Source organism: Ostrinia furnacalis, unplaced genomic scaffold (genome assembly GCF_004193835.3).
Source record: "Ostrinia furnacalis isolate ACB-3 unplaced genomic scaffold, ASM419383v2 OfSCF2378, whole genome shotgun sequence".
In the NCBI taxonomy this organism is placed as follows: Eukaryota; Metazoa; Arthropoda; class Insecta; order Lepidoptera; family Crambidae; genus Ostrinia; species Ostrinia furnacalis.
The window spans coordinates 808988-826358 of record NW_021132617.1 but is presented as its reverse complement, the minus strand read 5'-3'; the positions used below and the strand labels follow the sequence as shown (position 1 = coordinate 826358).

The following is a 17371-nucleotide window of genomic DNA, read 5'->3' as shown; positions in this document are numbered from 1 at the left end:
AATTAAATACATATAACATCTTTGTCAACATCACCATTATTCTCATGGCTGTATGAAAATTTTTGTTTTTGAACGTGTCCCGCTAGGGGCGCTGTACAATCCGTCATACATTAAATGTCATTTTTGACGCGCTCACAAGTGAGCGCGCGTTTGATGAGAACGCACACTCAGCCCTCTGCACATATCTTGCCCTACTGTACTTTAAGATGCCTATTACGATATTCACATGTAGAGTGGGGGTGTTGCTATTCTACTCAAATGGAACTACACATCTAAGACGAAATAANAACCAACCCGATAATATCTGTTTTCATAAGAAAGTAGCTGTCATTTTGCGCGTCATCTGTTTCGTAAGGAGAGGAAATTAAATCGGTTATCATAGAGATAAAGTCCATCACATTTTTAAGGCTGTTACGCTGACTCAGGTTATTTCGATCTTGACTGAGATAAAACTGTGACAGACTATGTCTGAGGGGACGTTTGTTAATGTTTTTATCATTCAATTTTCTGATACGATTGAAGCGAATGGTTCATGAAAAAGATATGCAATTTTACAGGCAGTATCTACACTTTTCGAACTAAATAAAATAGGACGTCGAAATTAATCCTAAATGAGTTTATCTTAAAGAAACACCATTTTTTACTTATTTGACATATCAATTTAATAAAACGTCAAACACGAAGTGGCAGAATGAAAATATTGTTATTTTCGTACACAAAAAATATTTATTGGTAATTTAATCAAAACGTCAATTTTATTTATTTATACTGTTTAAGTTACCTGGCAATTGGAAATCCGTCCCTAATTTGTGAAAATATTTTATCGGGGTATTCAATGTAGGTATATGTAGGTTCAATAACCTACCAATTTTTACTTTACATGTCATTCAGTAGGTATAAAAAGGACTGTCTTTAAAATGGTCGTATCATCAATTTGTCAAGCTATAAGGTCAAAACGTCCATCATTTCTCCCAATGGCTAATTATTATCCCTTGAAAAGCTCCATTTATGAATGCAACAGAAATCTTGTTACGCATTTAAGAAATTCCATTCAAAGTTACGTCAGGTGCCCATTAGCCGTGTTAAATCCACCGAAACACCGTGCAACGTTGGCTTTGAAAAAATGGGAAAATTAAGAAAAGAATTTTCTTTTCAAAAGATATAACGTTGTGGCGCAACTGATGGGGGTTGCAGTAGGACCGCATGGGGAGGACTAACGCGGAATAGTATTTTTTTTAGATCTTTTGGAGTAAATATCAACAATCGTTCATGATTAACGTTTATGAATGGTATTGCTGTGTTATATTTCGTTTAAACTGTATACATTTTTCGTTTAAATTAACTCGATATGACACTTGACACAAATTGACACAACTACTTAAAATTACGGCGGATGTACCTACAGCTTTTTTCCATTACTATTTTACTGTGCCTGATTTATATAATCTGCTACGTAGTTAATTATCAACATTACCATCATTATCCACTTCAGGACAACGACCCTTTCTAAAGATTTAGCTTATTCTTTCCACGCTGGTCAGATAGACGAGGTTGAGGAGGATGTTTGTACAATATTTTCGTGAAAAGTGGTGATCCTACTTATTTATTTATTTAAAACTTACATGCACTTAACACTGTAAATAAGGCGGACTTAAATGACAGTTGGCATTCTCCTCCAGTCTTTAGGGCCAAACTGAGAATAACGTAGGCCTTCTACTCTGCCAGAATAATACGATTGAGAAGATATANACGAAATAGGTTCGCCTACTGCATACATTTCCATTACGCCAGCGTCGTACGTTCTGTCCCCTACGAACCGGCTAATTACGAGCCAGCAAAAGGCCGACAGAAAGAAATGTTTCGATGTAATTACGGCCCAGAATTTCTCGCTATGATTAACAAATTCAAAAGTTTCATTTACATTCAAAATTAAAATACTTTTATCGGATAATTTTTGTTCTTTCCTTTTGAGATGTTTCAGTAAAAAGCTTTGTACTAAGTCGATATTGTTTTTAAGACATAATTAAGTACAGACGGTATAGTACTGTCTCTAGGTAGTGTCCAGACTTAATTTATGTTACGAACACTAGATTATTTTAATACTAGAAAAACTTCGAAAATAAATGCTTCAAAATTAAAATCTGATGAGCTAACTTCGAATTAGTTTTCTTCATCGGATGTTTTATTGGTTTAATATTCTAAGAAAACTTTCAGTCTGAAGTTTTAATGTTAAGGTGTATTAAAATGCACAATGTAGGTACGTTTATTAAACTAGGAGTCTGTGTGCTTAATTTAATAAAAATAGCATATTTTATTCTTTTTATCATGTTGATTATCATAATTACTGAGGTACTCACATCAGTCCATGTGTCGTATTTTAAGAGCTGCCACGTTTTTAGAATATACTCGTACATAAATTACGTAGGTAGAACATCAAAAACACCCAGCAACTATACAAGACAAGTTTCTTGTTTTTTTTCATACATTCATCCCCTTCTTTATTTTTAGAATCAATCTGAAAATAGAATATGCATCAGATATTGTACGGAATCATTAGCTACCTATATTTGAACACCCCAAGTTTTCTTCGGCTAAAGTTTTTTCCCTGGGAAGTTAAAGCCCGTTAGGGCCATATTTACAGTAACTCCTGAACTTCTGCGATAATAGAGGAAAGTTTCGTCGAGCTATCTTTAATTTTTTTAATTAAGAAAGACTGTATTTTCATACTTCCGAACTAAGTTGCTTCATGTTTAAATATTAGCTATTAGCTATTACATGCTTCTGAAATAATAAGGGGAACTTTTTCTGTCGTTGTTTATTTCTCTACCTATTCGGAATGGAAGGGAACCCCAAGTAAGACTCGCCTAAAGCCGTAACAAGGCAAAAGTAATCACTGTGCGCAATATCTTCGCAAAAAACGGGTAACATGCTAATGCCACGAGGCTTTACCACAATGGGGGTGAATTCAGTTGGCTTACACAATATTGAGGCTCGGTTTCTGCTTAAACCGTGAATATACATATGGTAGATGTACTTGTAATATTCCTTATGCCATCTATTGAAGCTTAAAATTAATCCTTGTTACTTTTTAAACTACTCATGAAGATCTCCTGAACCCTAGCGACCATAAATTATTTATTTATTTATTTATTTAATAACAATCTTAGCTCTAACATTATTATAAGTCGTGTGAGATAGGTTTGTATAGCTTAATTTCTTTATTCACTAAGAAGAAACACCTACTTATAATATTACAGGTTGGTGGATTCCCAAAGCTTACAGATGAGCTCAAAAGGCATTAAGGCTGGGTAGCACCATCTTACATTAGCTTTACCAAACGTCAAAAATCTGTCAAACTCCATACAAAAAGAATCGGTTATCGTTATGTTACCGTTAAAGTTAGGTAGCCTCAGCCTTAGAGTCAATGAAATAGATGGATTGAACCCTCAGATCAGAGAGATCAATAAAAAGGGGAAAAGAGCATATTAAATTGAACCTACTGAACCTAAACACAAGTACTTCCACTGAAGCATTACTGTGTAAATAAAAAAGGGTTGGCGGCACTGACAGCGGGCGACTTTATCCCGTCCTCTCCCGCTCCTAATAACGCAGTAATTTTGCAATTAAGTTCCACCTTTTTCTTGTCCGTTGCGATTGCTTGCGCCATGGTGAATTGATGTTGATTTCTAAATTGTAGAAAAAAGATACAAACAGCTTGAAGAATTTATAAGCTTAAATGTAGGAGAGATCCAGCTAAATACGACTGCGACTGGACAGTTTTCGGTTAAGCTATGGCTGGATTGCACCATCTTAGTTTAACTTTACGGGAAATCGCAGCATGTGACGTCCGCCCACAAAGTGGACCGACGACATCATAAAGGTGATGGACGCAGGCCGCTGCCAATCGATCAACATGAAAATCACTGGGGGAGGCCTACGTCCTATGGCTGAAATGATGATGAATGATGATGATGACTTTAATTTTTTTTAAATTAATTTTAACAAACGTCAAAAATCTACAAAAAAAAACACCAGTTATCGTTAAAGTCACTGTTAAAGTTAGGTGGTGCAACTCAGCCGTGTTTGACTTTGTATGTTACACAAACTGTAAAACAAGAAATAAAACCATGTATTTGTCGTCACTAATTGGTGCCAGAGAGTGAAAGAGTGTCAGGAATTTACTCGCCAGTAGTACTTACCTGGTGACGTAGATATGATAAAAAATATTTAGTCGCTTATTTTAAGAGCTAGGTCACCTATCAACGTACATTCACGGATCTTTATTGAATTAGGCAATGCTTTGTAATATAATTACGTGTGTACTAAACTACTATGAGGCATGAAATTGCAACAGTTTATTTTAACTACGTGACGTCTGAGTAACGATGCTTCCTTATTTTAACTGATTTTAAACAAGGTTAAAGATATAGCTAGGTAGGTGTTATATACTTCAAAGTCTTCATAAATTAATTCATAGTCAACTCAGTACCTCTAGTAGGAAAAACTTTCGAGTTCGTTTCGTTGCGTATTCAAAGTGTCATCGAAAAATTTTGTATGAAAAATTAAACAGCGCCCCCTAGGGCGGCTATAATATAGGGGGCGCTGTTTAATTTTTCATACAAAATTTTTCGATGACACTTTGAATACGCAACGAAACGAACTCGAAAGTTTTTCGTACTAGAGGTACAGTACCCACCATACAGAAAATTCGATTACGCGGAAGTTACATTTTCGTCTAATCAAGGGTTAAAAATGAATTAATTAAAAAGAAATTAAAAGGTAAGTCACTGTTAATGTTCCCTCGTGCATACCTTTTTCCACTTCACTGTTTTTAAAACTTTTCAAATCAAGTCACCAATCTCTGAAAGAACAGAACCAACTGATGAACGCTGCGGGCTTTATACTTTCCCACCCATTAAGTATGCTTTAAATTAAAAAAAAAGCTGAAATACAACAAACAAACAAATAACAAGATTACCCCGGGAGAGAAATAAATAATGTAGCCGGAGCTAAGAAACTTTTTAACGCTCTCTTAAAACTTTTCCTTGTGCTTAATTACATTTTCATTTATCTTTCCTTTCATCCGTCTGGCCTAAGATTCGGGAACACGCCTATAATAAACAGCTTCCGTGTTTTGTAGTGAACCGACAAATCCGACTTTATTTAAGCAGCTTACTCATTACGAAAATTAATGAAGGACTAATGATACTGTCGCATTTGTTACATCTATTATTTTCATGTGAATGCAAATACATAAATGATTATGTGTTTTGAACAAATCCTACTTTGACTTTTGAAGTCTTCATACTATGTCTGTGTTCATCATCATCGTTTATGGATGACAAAAATCAAAATACATACCTATGAATACATACAGGGTGACTTTGCATTCAGTATCCAATTTTTCATAAAGCTCTATAGAACAATGTAACAATATAACTTTATTTTAATTATTTTGAATCGTAACATTCCATTTTAGCGAAAAAAATCAAAACACCCTGTATACCTCAAAAGTCTTAAAGCGATAGTCTCACTTTAAAACATATTTATTATCACCTAAAACAAGGCATTATTAATTAACATCTATACAAGTCAGAATTATGAATACGGGCCTACAAAATCCGACATTGTATTAAAATTGCGAAGAGATAGAAATGAGGAGGGAACATAAACTGCACCCTCTTGGCGCCTAAATGGTTTCGCAAAGGACTTGATTAGAATATTAATTTGGTATTACGACACATTAACATTCGCTGTACATTGAAAGTTTATCCTAACATCCTCAATAGTCGATAACTTTTAGGGGTCATTCTTACTTTTTTCATAGAAGAATGAAAAACCTACGAGTATATCGCAAAAAAATTGTTTGCCATTTTTCGTCACAAAAGCAATTGGTAAGGTAACGCTAGTGGTAAAATGCTACAAAACCCATTTATTCAAGATAATGTAAATCTTAAATTAAGTTATAAGAGTACCTAACCTGATTATTCAGCGAGGTTGCTAATCAGTAGAACCTCAATTAAAACAGCGATAACATTCCTCCCCACCTTATCGCAGCCAGAAGGGATTCTGTCGAAGTGACGTGAGCGAGCACCTGGTTCTTTCCAAAATTAAAAAAGTTTCACAACACTGGAACTTCGCAGGTCTCCTTCATTTAAATGCTAAGGGATTCCGCGTTAGTATTCATTGTGAGTTTTGTCATTTATTGAAAAGTTTCGTTTTCACCGGTTCCACCCGGTTGCCGGATTAGATTTTGAATTTCCATTTTTGCACGCACCACGTTGTGGCGGCTCGTTTTTTTTGTTTCTCTGACAAAACCTGTTTGCGAGTTTTCCCGTGGAACAAAACATGGATTGCTTTGGTGATTGTTACAGAAGTTTTGTTTGTACATACGCCGTGTGGGGTTAACGGTTTTTTCATACAGATCTGACTATTTCTCTGGGAGTAAGGTCTTTTATATGTCAACATGTAGCGCTTAATTGAATACTAGCTTTATATAATTAAGTTTTCCTAAAAAGTACCTACCCCATTACCTAATTTATTATAATAACGCGTACTTAACAAGTGACTTCATCTTGATTTTTCATGTCATAAAATTTAAGATACCATGTTTAAACAACATAGACAGCTAATTTTAGCACAACTTTATTATTATTCTCAAGTGACTCGTGCATTATCATCAACTCCCAACAAAGTCTGGTAAGTACAAAGTTTGTTTCTCTTCAAAATTATAATGTTTATCAATATACATTAGGGGGATGAGATTAAAATTGAACGGGAAAACCAAATAAAAAGTTTGACATAAAGAAAACACAAAACATTTTGGTTGAAAACAAACGAAACAAGCTTTTGGAGTAAACAGTGCCTTTATTATAATTACATCGACTAAAAATAACAAACTCTAAGTAAATCATTTCCAAGCGTAAAGTTTCAAGGTCAACATTATACATAGTTATCGTGAATTTAAACATACTAATTTACATTTCCATGAATAAAATATTTAATATTACAATAGTTTTCTTTTGTATTTGTATTTTTTTTTTTCAAAATCTACTTGTCTCAGATGAAATTCCACCCGAAGATCTTGCTAGGCGATTATTCTATCAATTACGTAACTGCTGCTACATTTGTTAGTCAGTTCAAAAATTACCTACTCTATATCAACTTAATTCTGTAATTACTAATGTCATTTGACTGAGGCTGCTTGAATTGTATTGGGATGTATTGACCTTTTGAAACTTTACACTTACAACTCCAGCTGTAAAAATTGTTCTAAACGCCAGTATTTCTCTTGATCCAGCCTCTCACGCTAGAGACATTCGTGTATACTCCTGGAATACCAGGTCTGGCGCAGCCTGTCCCGAACGAGACGACGCCCACTTGCAGTCCCGTTGCGTCGTTCACTGCTGGACCTCCAGAATCACCCTGTGACAAAGATGGTGTTTTTGTTTTTGTTCGTTCGTTTCAGCCAAAAGACGTCGACTACTGCGCAAAGTTCTCCCCCACGAATAGGCTAGATGACAAAATTTCAATTATTTGTCCGTCAGACAGATAATTAGAAAATATTAGACTCATAGGGGAGAGTTCGGTATATTGTACCGCCGGGTAAATTGTACCACCCTCATATTTCGTAAAGTATTTATTGAATGTCTGTAATTGCAACACTCAGCGATACACAACTAAATTCAATTAATATCGGCCATGTGTTTTTTGCCGTGACAACAAACGTGTGTTTTATTTTGAAAAGTATTTTTTCATTGTTTTCAAGTAGCTTTTGACAATACATGTTTGGATTGTAATTTTGTTAAATTTAATCACAGGGTGTTTCTAATATATTATTTAGAAGCGTAAATTAGTGTGGATTACAATTATTTGGAACATTTTTCGATATTTATAAGCTATATTTTTTACCGATTTTTTAAAAGCACTATCACCTAGTCGGCTAAATTGTACCACATCAAGTTGTATGGAACTTTACCAAAGGATTTTGATTTTTTTTTAGTAAATCATATTTTGAAGTTATAATAGCGTAATTATGTTTGACTAACTAAATATACAACAATCATGTTAATTAATACTTATGAAATAGTAAGTTGAATAATTTATCTTTTATTATATACCATGGACATTAGCAAAAACAAAAGAAAACTATGTGTAAAATGGGATTGAAAAAAACTGGTCCAAATTAGCCGACTCTCCCTTATTTTTTATTTTCTTTCATAATTAAATAATAACAGTGCTACATCGAGTTGAAATGGCGCGATACGTCACGCTTGAGTAGAATTTTTACTCAAAAGTGACGTCACGCGACATTTCAACTCAATATAATACTGTAATTATTCGACTATGGAAAAAATTAAAAAATATGAGTCTAATATTTTCTAATATTATCTGTCTGACACATAGTGTGCACATAGTGGGCACATAGCTCGAAGAGCTGATGGCCGCTGGGGCAGGAAAGTTCTTGAGTGGCGACCACGAGCTGGAAGACGTAGCGTGGGCAGGCCTCCCACTAGGTGGACCGACGATCTGGTGAAGGTCGCGGGAAGTACCTGGATGCAAGCGGCGCAGGACCGGTCTTTGTGGAAATCCTTGGGGGAGGCCTTTGTCCAGCAGTGGACGTCTTTCGGCTGAAACGAACGATCTGTCTGACGGACTAAACAGAATTTCGATTTCATTACCCAGTCATCATCCCTATTGACACAACGACCGGTCCTTCGCTGCCCACATCTAGGTATATCCCGCGACCTTCACCAGGCCATCGATCCGTGGGAGGCCTATCCTCATTGCGTCTTTCAGCCCGTTGTCGCCATTCTAGAACTTTTCTGACCCAACGTCCATTTGCATCTGTTTGTAATTTCACCATAAATCCACTCTAGGTGATAAATTATTATAGAAAACTGTGCTCAATGGGGATGTTGCCTGGGTCAAAAAGCAAGAGTTTTAATTAGTCCGTCAGTTAACTTATCAAAAAATACTCTACACGTATTTTTCACTTTTTCAAACTAATGAAAATTTAAAGAGATAAAGCGCCCCAAAGTTCATAAGAAGAGGCCCGTGACGTCAACGCTTGCTTAAAAATGCCGCACGTTGTGACGTCGTGTGCAACTTCAACGCACCATAACTATGTAATTATTTGTTAGATTGACAAATAAAAATATATGTGTCCAATATTTTTTGATATTAAACATTTCTGGCAATAAAGGGTTGTATGTAAAAATATCAAACCTGACAAGAATCCTTGCCACCCTCGGGCACTCCCGCGCAGATCATCCTCTCAGTGATTGCGTTCTGGCCGTAAGCTTGCCGGCAGTCAGCTGTCGACACTGTGGGTATCTTCACCGACATCAAATATCTGCTGGTTTGACCGTTTTCCTGAAATGAAATACAAAATCCGTTTTTCAACTGTTAAAAAAATTCAGTGTACAAAGAAGTATTCAATACTTGGGACTAGAAGCGCAGTGTAAAATGTCCAAGGAAAATAATTTAAAAAAAGTAAAAGACCGAGTTTTATTGCGCAGCTATGCCCCATCTGGTTAGTTAGCTGTGGGTTTATATTATAGCCCTCTCCTGTATTGTTGTTGTACTGTATTGTCGCATCCAGCTTCTGTCTCATGACCTTTTGCATGTCGTCACTCCACCTAACCGAAACGCGTTCTGCTGAGTTGCCGTCTTCAGTCAAGAACTCGTTTACTCCAGCGGTTATCAATTCTTCGACTGATTTAACCACCCACTGTCACTTCAGCTTGCTTATCTGGTGGGCTATGTCGATGACTTTTAATTTCTGTCCAGTCCATTATTATTACGTAACTTTATTGTTGAAACTTACGGTAGTATCTCCCCACCCAGAAACGAACAGCTCAGTGCCAGCCGGCACCTCCTGCCCTGCTTCTGGTAACGTCACCGCCTTCATTGTGGTTCCGTCCAGGGTCAGAGGCCTGGTCAGCCTGACGACGGCCACGTCATAGTCGCTGGTCGCCGGGTTGTATTGAGGATGCTGCCTGTAGACGGAGGTAGAGGACATCTTGCCACCGCTCTCGGAGTCATCACTACCTGCTCTGACGTACACTCTTGATACTCTGCGGATAGCATTAAGAAGAACATCATCAGGTTTTAGCAGTCAGGTTTCTATCTACTTGACCCGTTCTTTTTAAGTCTTAGGCTCAGTTGCACCATCTTATTTTAACCTTAACAATGACAACAACGGTGCTTTTTGTATGGAGTTTGACAGATTTTTGACGTTTGTCAAAGTTAAAGTAAGATGGTGCAACCCAGCCTTAGTGATTTACTGTCATCAGAGTATATCTATATAAGTTATCGCTTATTATCTTATCTTTATTATATTCCGGACCCTTTAACATGTTAGAGAGAATGTGTTCGCCCTAACTGCAACTCAATGAAGTCATTTTAGGGTTCCTCACAAGTATGTTTTTAACCCTTCAAGTACAGCGAATGGAGACAATAGAAATCAATTGTTACCGCGGTCTCATGCGACCACTAGGGTTTCACGAGTTAGACTGCCAGAATAGTATCACATATCCGATTTTTTTATTATTATTATTCATTATTGAGCTATTTAGGAATACCTAGATTAAGCTATTATGTTTTGAAATAATAATTTGAAGCTTACCCAGTGAGACAATGCGCAGCTGTCAGGATATACCTCGAGCTGATGATGGACCCGCCGCACTGGTAGTAGTCAGTCCCCATCAGCACCAACAGGTAAACTATGTACGGAACATTCTGGATGGTGTCGTTGTACCCACCCACAATCTTGCCCCCGTTATTCTTGACGGCATGTCCGTGTCGTTTGCCTAATACATCTGCGAATGAAAAATATTATTAGATAAGGAAATTTCTTGGAAATTTGAAAAAAATCTCGGAGTATCCCTGCGTGATCGAATCAGAAATGAGATCCGCAGGAGAATCAAAAGTCCCTGACATAGCTCGCCGTTGCTAAAATTAGTGGCAGTGGGCTAGCACAGGGCTCACAGGGCCTTAAGGCCGTTGGGGCAGAAAAAATATCGAGTATGTTACATGAATATAAATACTAAACTTAATTTTACGAAATAAAAAGTGATGAGATTAGATTCCTTTCTGATTTTCACAAACAAATTACAGAGAAAACATTAATTTCATTTTCAATATAAACTTGTATCTATTGCCTATGATGGTAGAGATTGGTAGTATACTATTATTTTAATTCAGAACAGTAACAACAACCTCTGAAATATGAAGCCCACTGCGCACCCATTAAAAGTTCCGCCAAACTAAAGGTTCAGCCAAACCAACGCGATCACACGCGTTCAGCCGGCATGCAGCGATGGCGATCAATGCATTTAAGTCTAGTCGCCATCGCCGCACGCCCTGATCGCGTGTGATCGCGTTGGTTTGGCCGAAACTTTACGCGTGCAGGCAGCGTGCACGATGGCGATCAGACAAAAACATAGATAACCATCCCCATCACCATCGCGCACGCAGGCTGATCGCGTTGGTTTGGCCGAACCTTAATTTGTTTCTTCTTCAATGTAAGGTAAGAGTTCATTAAAACTACTTGGATGCTTCATTTTATAGTTACTTTGATTCTATTAAAACTATTTAAAGAAACCTTTGACTTCAGTTTTATTTTAATCAAAGTTTTCAAACTAATTAACAGCTACATTGATCAAATAAAACTATAGCGAAATTAAAGCCATGGATGGCTAAGCTTCGATTAATCACAGATTCACAAAGCGCTTCTAAATTAACTTCGTGCTTAATTAGCAAAAAACCTTCTTCATTAATAAGTAATGAAGTTCATCTTTAATGAAATCCATTGAAACAAACTATGATATAGACAAATGTTTGTTCGTATCTTTTGATAGTTTAAAATCTATCAAGTCACAAAGTTAACACTCATGTTTAGTTTACTTACTTCCATAAAGTTCCATGGCTGCATGATACAAGAGAGTGAAACTTTATCGGGAAGTTCTGGATTCGATTCCATTTACTTACATAACTAATTGTTCCTACTTTGGTACCGAGGACATTTCATTGGCCGAAGAAATTTATTTTGATTCCATGCTTCCGATGGCACGCTAAGTCGACGTCTGATCGATCGTGACAGATTCAGACACACAATGCCTATCCCCAACCCTTCTGGGGGCGTAGTGTGAGTTTACATCAACGTCGTCACTAGTGAGCGCCTAAAAAACTACATTTAATGTATGACGAATTGTACAGCGCCCCTAGCGGAAACTTTCAAGAACTAAAATTTTCATATTTTTTTAACGCGTTCACTAGTGATGATGTTTAATGTAAACTCACACTAAGCCCTCTGACCAGGGTCAGTCATGCTCATGCAGTGGAGATTAAAATGGCCTGATGCTGATGGTGATGGTGATGAGACACTAATATAGTGTTGAAAATGACCAAAGCGGCTGAATTTGACTGACCGTCATTTACAGTCAAAAACGGTCAATCAAACGGCCAACGGTCAACGGCTTTGACAATTTGCGAATTTGACAATTTGCGCATAAACGGGCAGTTCATTTGGTCTAACAAGAGAAAGCCTCGGGTTTGATGTATAAATGCTAGTGCCTATGTAATTAAGTGAAATACATCATAAATACCGTTATTAATCGCCACACAAAGTACTAGCCCAAGAGCGAGATATGATACTTTGCACATGTTAGTAAACTATGGACACTATGTAAAAAAATCTCTGAGTTTCTCTTAAATACTATGTAGGTATCTCTATAGATATCAACATAACGACCGCAATTTCTATAATTGCGGATAATAACAGTAGGGGCGATAAGAGGATGGTTAAGAATCAATCTTAAAACCTTGTTGCTTTCAATGTCCTCTTATAATAGCTATAATGACACTATTTCAGATACCACATAATTTAGCTGCTCCTACGCAAATATCGTTTGTTTCAGCCAAATGACGTCCACTGCTGGACGAAGGCCTCCCCCAAGGTTTTCCACAATGAACGGTCCTGCGCTGCCCGCATCCAGACTCTTCCCGCGACCTTTACCAGATCGTCGGTCCACCTAGTAGGAGGCCTGCCCACGCTACGTCTTCCAGCCCGTGGTCGCCACTTGAGAACTTTCCTGCCCCAACGGCCATCGTCCCTACGAGCTATGTGCCCCGCCCACTGCCACTTGATTTTACCAATTCTGCGAGCTATGTCGGTTACTTTGGTTCTCATGCGGATCTCCATAATACACGCAAATTACATAAAAGCTATATTCCTTTAATCACTGCCCTGATAATTTACGACAATAGTTTAGGCTTAATTACGCGTATTAAAGAGGCAGTTTGGTACGATGTTAAATTTCTTCAACTCCAATTACGAATTCGTTAACAGTATGTTTACTTTGACAAACGATATGATCGTATTTCAAGAAAGCAGTCTCAACATGGTAGGGTAGGGTTTCCTTCTACGTAATCCACCATCTCTACAAATTCGTAGTACTTCAAGGCAATTATCTCTTTGTGATACCAGTAAATGTAGGTAGGTATATCGATATTAGAAATAAAGATAACTACATTGTACTCGTATTGGCGTTTGATATTTGAGAACTCGCCGGTAATAAACAATGAGAATCGATTAAATTAGCACTAATAAAAAGAAAAACAGCATAAAGTTTTAAAGTTTAGAAGTTTTATTGGAGCAGCAGCAGTCAGTTTTTTTTACGAAACTTACCTAGAAAAGGGACTTGTAGAGCAGCATGTTAAAGTTTACAAAGAGAAAATAATTATTTTATCTTGGCGACATAACCGGTACGTACAGTCAGTGTCTAATAGTTAGTGACACTCAAAGCAGTCAAAAAGTTCGCAACACGTCTTGGTTACAATTGGAATAAGATTGTGTAGTCTACTTTTAGGCCACTTTGGGTGTCACGAACTATTTAACGCTGACTGTACAAGAAATAGACGATATTTTAGTAAAATTGCTGAATTAACTTGAGCCTGAGATTCTTTTTGCGACCTTAGAGGTAGACTTCCAGTAGATACCTACTTGATGGCCAACATTACAACTTTAAATTTTTTGTGTTGTTGTCCAAGCCAGTCCGGTAAAGTCCTGTCCACACAATTTATTTTCCAATTACCCTCTGTCGTGCCGATTATTGGCATTGAGCCATCAAAGGCGATCGCCGTAATTTTATTGTGCTCTCATTTGTAATTATTAACTTACAAATTAATTATCAAGTTTTATTAATTGCCTACAACAAGCGGAATTGCCTATTGACGTGAACTGATTGATCGTTGTAGTTAACAGCAATCAATCAATGGACGGAATATACAATGGCGATTGTAGTGACCTAGTATGTATTAGTCATGATTTGGTTTGAGTTTGGGAAAATTAGTTTTCTGTTGTTACCAAAATGTTCTTCGTATTAGATGCACTAGCTTTTGCCCTCGGCTTCGCCTGTGTGAATTTATAATATCATTGTAATAAAACAATAAAACTGTAAAATTTCATCAAATCCGTTCCGTATTTTTTGCGTGATAGAGCAACAAATATCCATTCATTATCTATCCATCCTCATAAACATTAAAATTTATAATATTAGTAAGATAGTATCCTACTTATCCTCTTTCAAAGAATCCTCTTTGCAAGGATTTAATGTTGTACTTACAAAAAATGACGTAAGGAATCGTGATAGAATGTATATTATTTTGATCACAATATAAAACATTAACTTTGTTATAACTGACTTTGCAACAAAAGTGTATACTTTGATGTGCTTTGGCTCTACAATGATAAAGTGACCGTTCAATGGAAACACTGAAAGTAATTATTAGATCCTTTTGAAAACAGTTAATTTTGGTTCCTAAAGTCATTGAAAACTTCACTGTAATCAACTTTGACCTATTTATGCATGATAATTGATATAATAACAAAGCCCAAGTAAGAAAGCCGAATCGTTTACGGTAATCACAAACAAAATAGAACAGAAAATCATAATTGAAGTGATTTCAGACTAAAAACTCAATCCTACAAGTCCACCAAAAAAGAATTTGACTAATAATTTATTATTAATTAGATTTAATCATGCTGAGTTAATGCATGATTAAGTATCTATTTCACGTTGCAATCATAAATTTAAGTATGTTTATACAAATATTAGTCATAGGTAATTGGTTAGTGTCGGCGTTTTTTGTGGACAACATTTCAAAGTATGGACAACTTTCATTAGGTACCAAATTACCCGTGTGTAAACTCGTGACATAACAGTTGCCATCACAAAGAAAGAAAAAGTATTGCCACCGGCTACTGGCTACTGACCTACGCCAAGCTTTATTGAGTTATCTAAAATGAAATAACTGTTATCTTTGGGCTGTAACAGAATAGAATCACGTACAGGTGAACAACGTATTAAAGATCGGTTGCGAAATTCACGTATGAAACACATAACTATAGAACCGTAGCGACATTTGCATAATTTCGTCAGTTAGGAAACCTTTTGTTGATCGTTGTCGAAAGCAATCGTTATCAATTAAATTGTTCATTGTGCCGCGTGTCAATTACAATTTGAGTGTTTTACGTGGGTACGTGTAATTGATGCGAGCATTCGCTAGAATAGTGTGCGTATTTTTTCTAGTGTTGCTAAAATACGACGAGCTTATATAAAAATAAACCTTTTGTAAAGGTAAGTAGTTGGTGACAGACTACACATTTTTATTGCAAAACCAGATTTTGTCCGTTATCTACGAGTATTTTGCCTACGTGAATTTCAGGCTGTCCCAGAAAGTCTTTATTGCATTATAAAAACTATCCTTTGTACCAAATTCCGTCTAAATCGGTTCAGTAGCGCCTAAATCCATCCTTACAAAATTCTCATTTATAATACTAGCAGGAAGTAGACTTATTAAAATTAAAATCTAGCTGAATATGCCGCCATCATTCGTACTTAATATCACAGCAGTTAACAATGTTATAATGAATCAAAACTTTTAGGGACGCCATGGTACGATTTCGCAACAAACTTCACCTGCAACTGCAAATAGCAGTCATTTTCAAATTACGAAATGGAATAATTAATATTCCTTTATAGCTCTTAGATGCAAAAAGCGGTTTCCTATTCATATAAAATGAACGAACTGAAAGACGGTCGTCAAAGCACACTGAGAGACTTTTTTAAAGGAATCGAGTGGTCTTGAAAACATAAAAGTGTTCTTAGTTTTAATAATAAATTTCAATTTTCCTGAGAGACGTCGGAAGCTTTTTATTAGTTGTAGTGTCGCCAATATAAGTTCTAAAGAAAGTTCTAAGTTGTATGAGGAATCGACTGGTTTGACTTGACTTGACTTACCGGCCGACAAAAAGCCTGTTTTCGTCGGGGACTCTTAGGCTAGGTTGCACCGTCTTACTTTAACTTTAACAAACGACAAAAGAATTGTAAATTTAAGCAGGTACTTAGTGAAAAACAGTTTTTATGTTTTCCTCTTCAAAAATAATGTTTCCTTTGTTTTTATTAACTTTATAGAATCGCACGTCTGGCACGTCTTGTGCTTTAATACTCGTATCTTTGTTTTTTCTATCTGTGCCTTTTCACTTTTATTAGTAGATACAGTAGGTATATAGTGCGCTCCGTGATAGAATCTTATCAATTATTTTGGATGGTAAATGTATGGACTTATCACGTTAAATCGATAAAATCGCGCGGTTGCATCGTTTCGCGGCGCGCATTCTAGACCCACAGTCCTCTTGTGGATAACGGTGTTGGTTGTATAATTACTTAAATGTTTACATAAGGTTTTAATTGTAATTCTTATTGTACAACTGTTTGTTTTTCCTTAATAAAATAAAATAAAATAAAAATAAAAGTCACGGTTAAAATAAGATGGTACAATTCAGCCTTAATATGCGTCAAAATTAAATCTCTTTTGCACGGTCTATAAGTTAAAATCATATTTCATCAGATGCACATTTATTTAACGTATTGATATCAACTTAGGAAAATCAATTTTATCATTGTCATGATTTCAAAATATCTGTATCGTATGAAACTTAACCCAGCTGTAACTTTTCTAAAGAATTTAATATTATATCTAATTAAGTATAATAGCCGTTATTTTAAGAAAGTAATGCAATACAAATAGATAATAATAGATCTCATTCAGTTTAGATTGGAAGACAAACACAAATTCAGTTACAAATAAATGACGAAGAACGATTATAAAAATAAAATAGGTCATTCAGGTAAACCTTTCCGTACTGGAAAGCGCTGCGTAGGACGTCCACCCAAAAGGTAGACCGACGACCTCATAAAGGTAGCAGGAAGGCGCTGGATACAGGCCGCTACCGATCGGCCTTTGTGAAAATCATTGGGGGAGGCCTACGTTCAGCAGTGGACGTTCTATGGTTGAAATGATG

General features: G+C 36.4%; 1 protein-coding gene across 1 annotated transcript; it reads right to left on the bottom strand.

Annotated features, from left to right (window-relative positions):
* Nucleotides 1–7195: 7195 nt before the first annotated feature.
* Nucleotides 7196–12685, bottom strand: Coc (cocoonase). Its single transcript, XM_028308048.1, has 5 exons — nucleotides 12612–12685; nucleotides 10631–10823; nucleotides 9830–10079; nucleotides 9229–9375; nucleotides 7196–7425 (listed from the first exon to the last, which is right to left on the bottom strand). The coding sequence occupies exons 1-5, from the start codon at nucleotides 12667–12669 to the stop codon at nucleotides 7273–7275; spliced, it is 801 nt and encodes a 266-aa protein (XP_028163849.1). The 5' UTR covers nucleotides 12670–12685; the 3' UTR covers nucleotides 7196–7272.
* Nucleotides 12686–17371: the final 4686 nt, after the last annotated feature.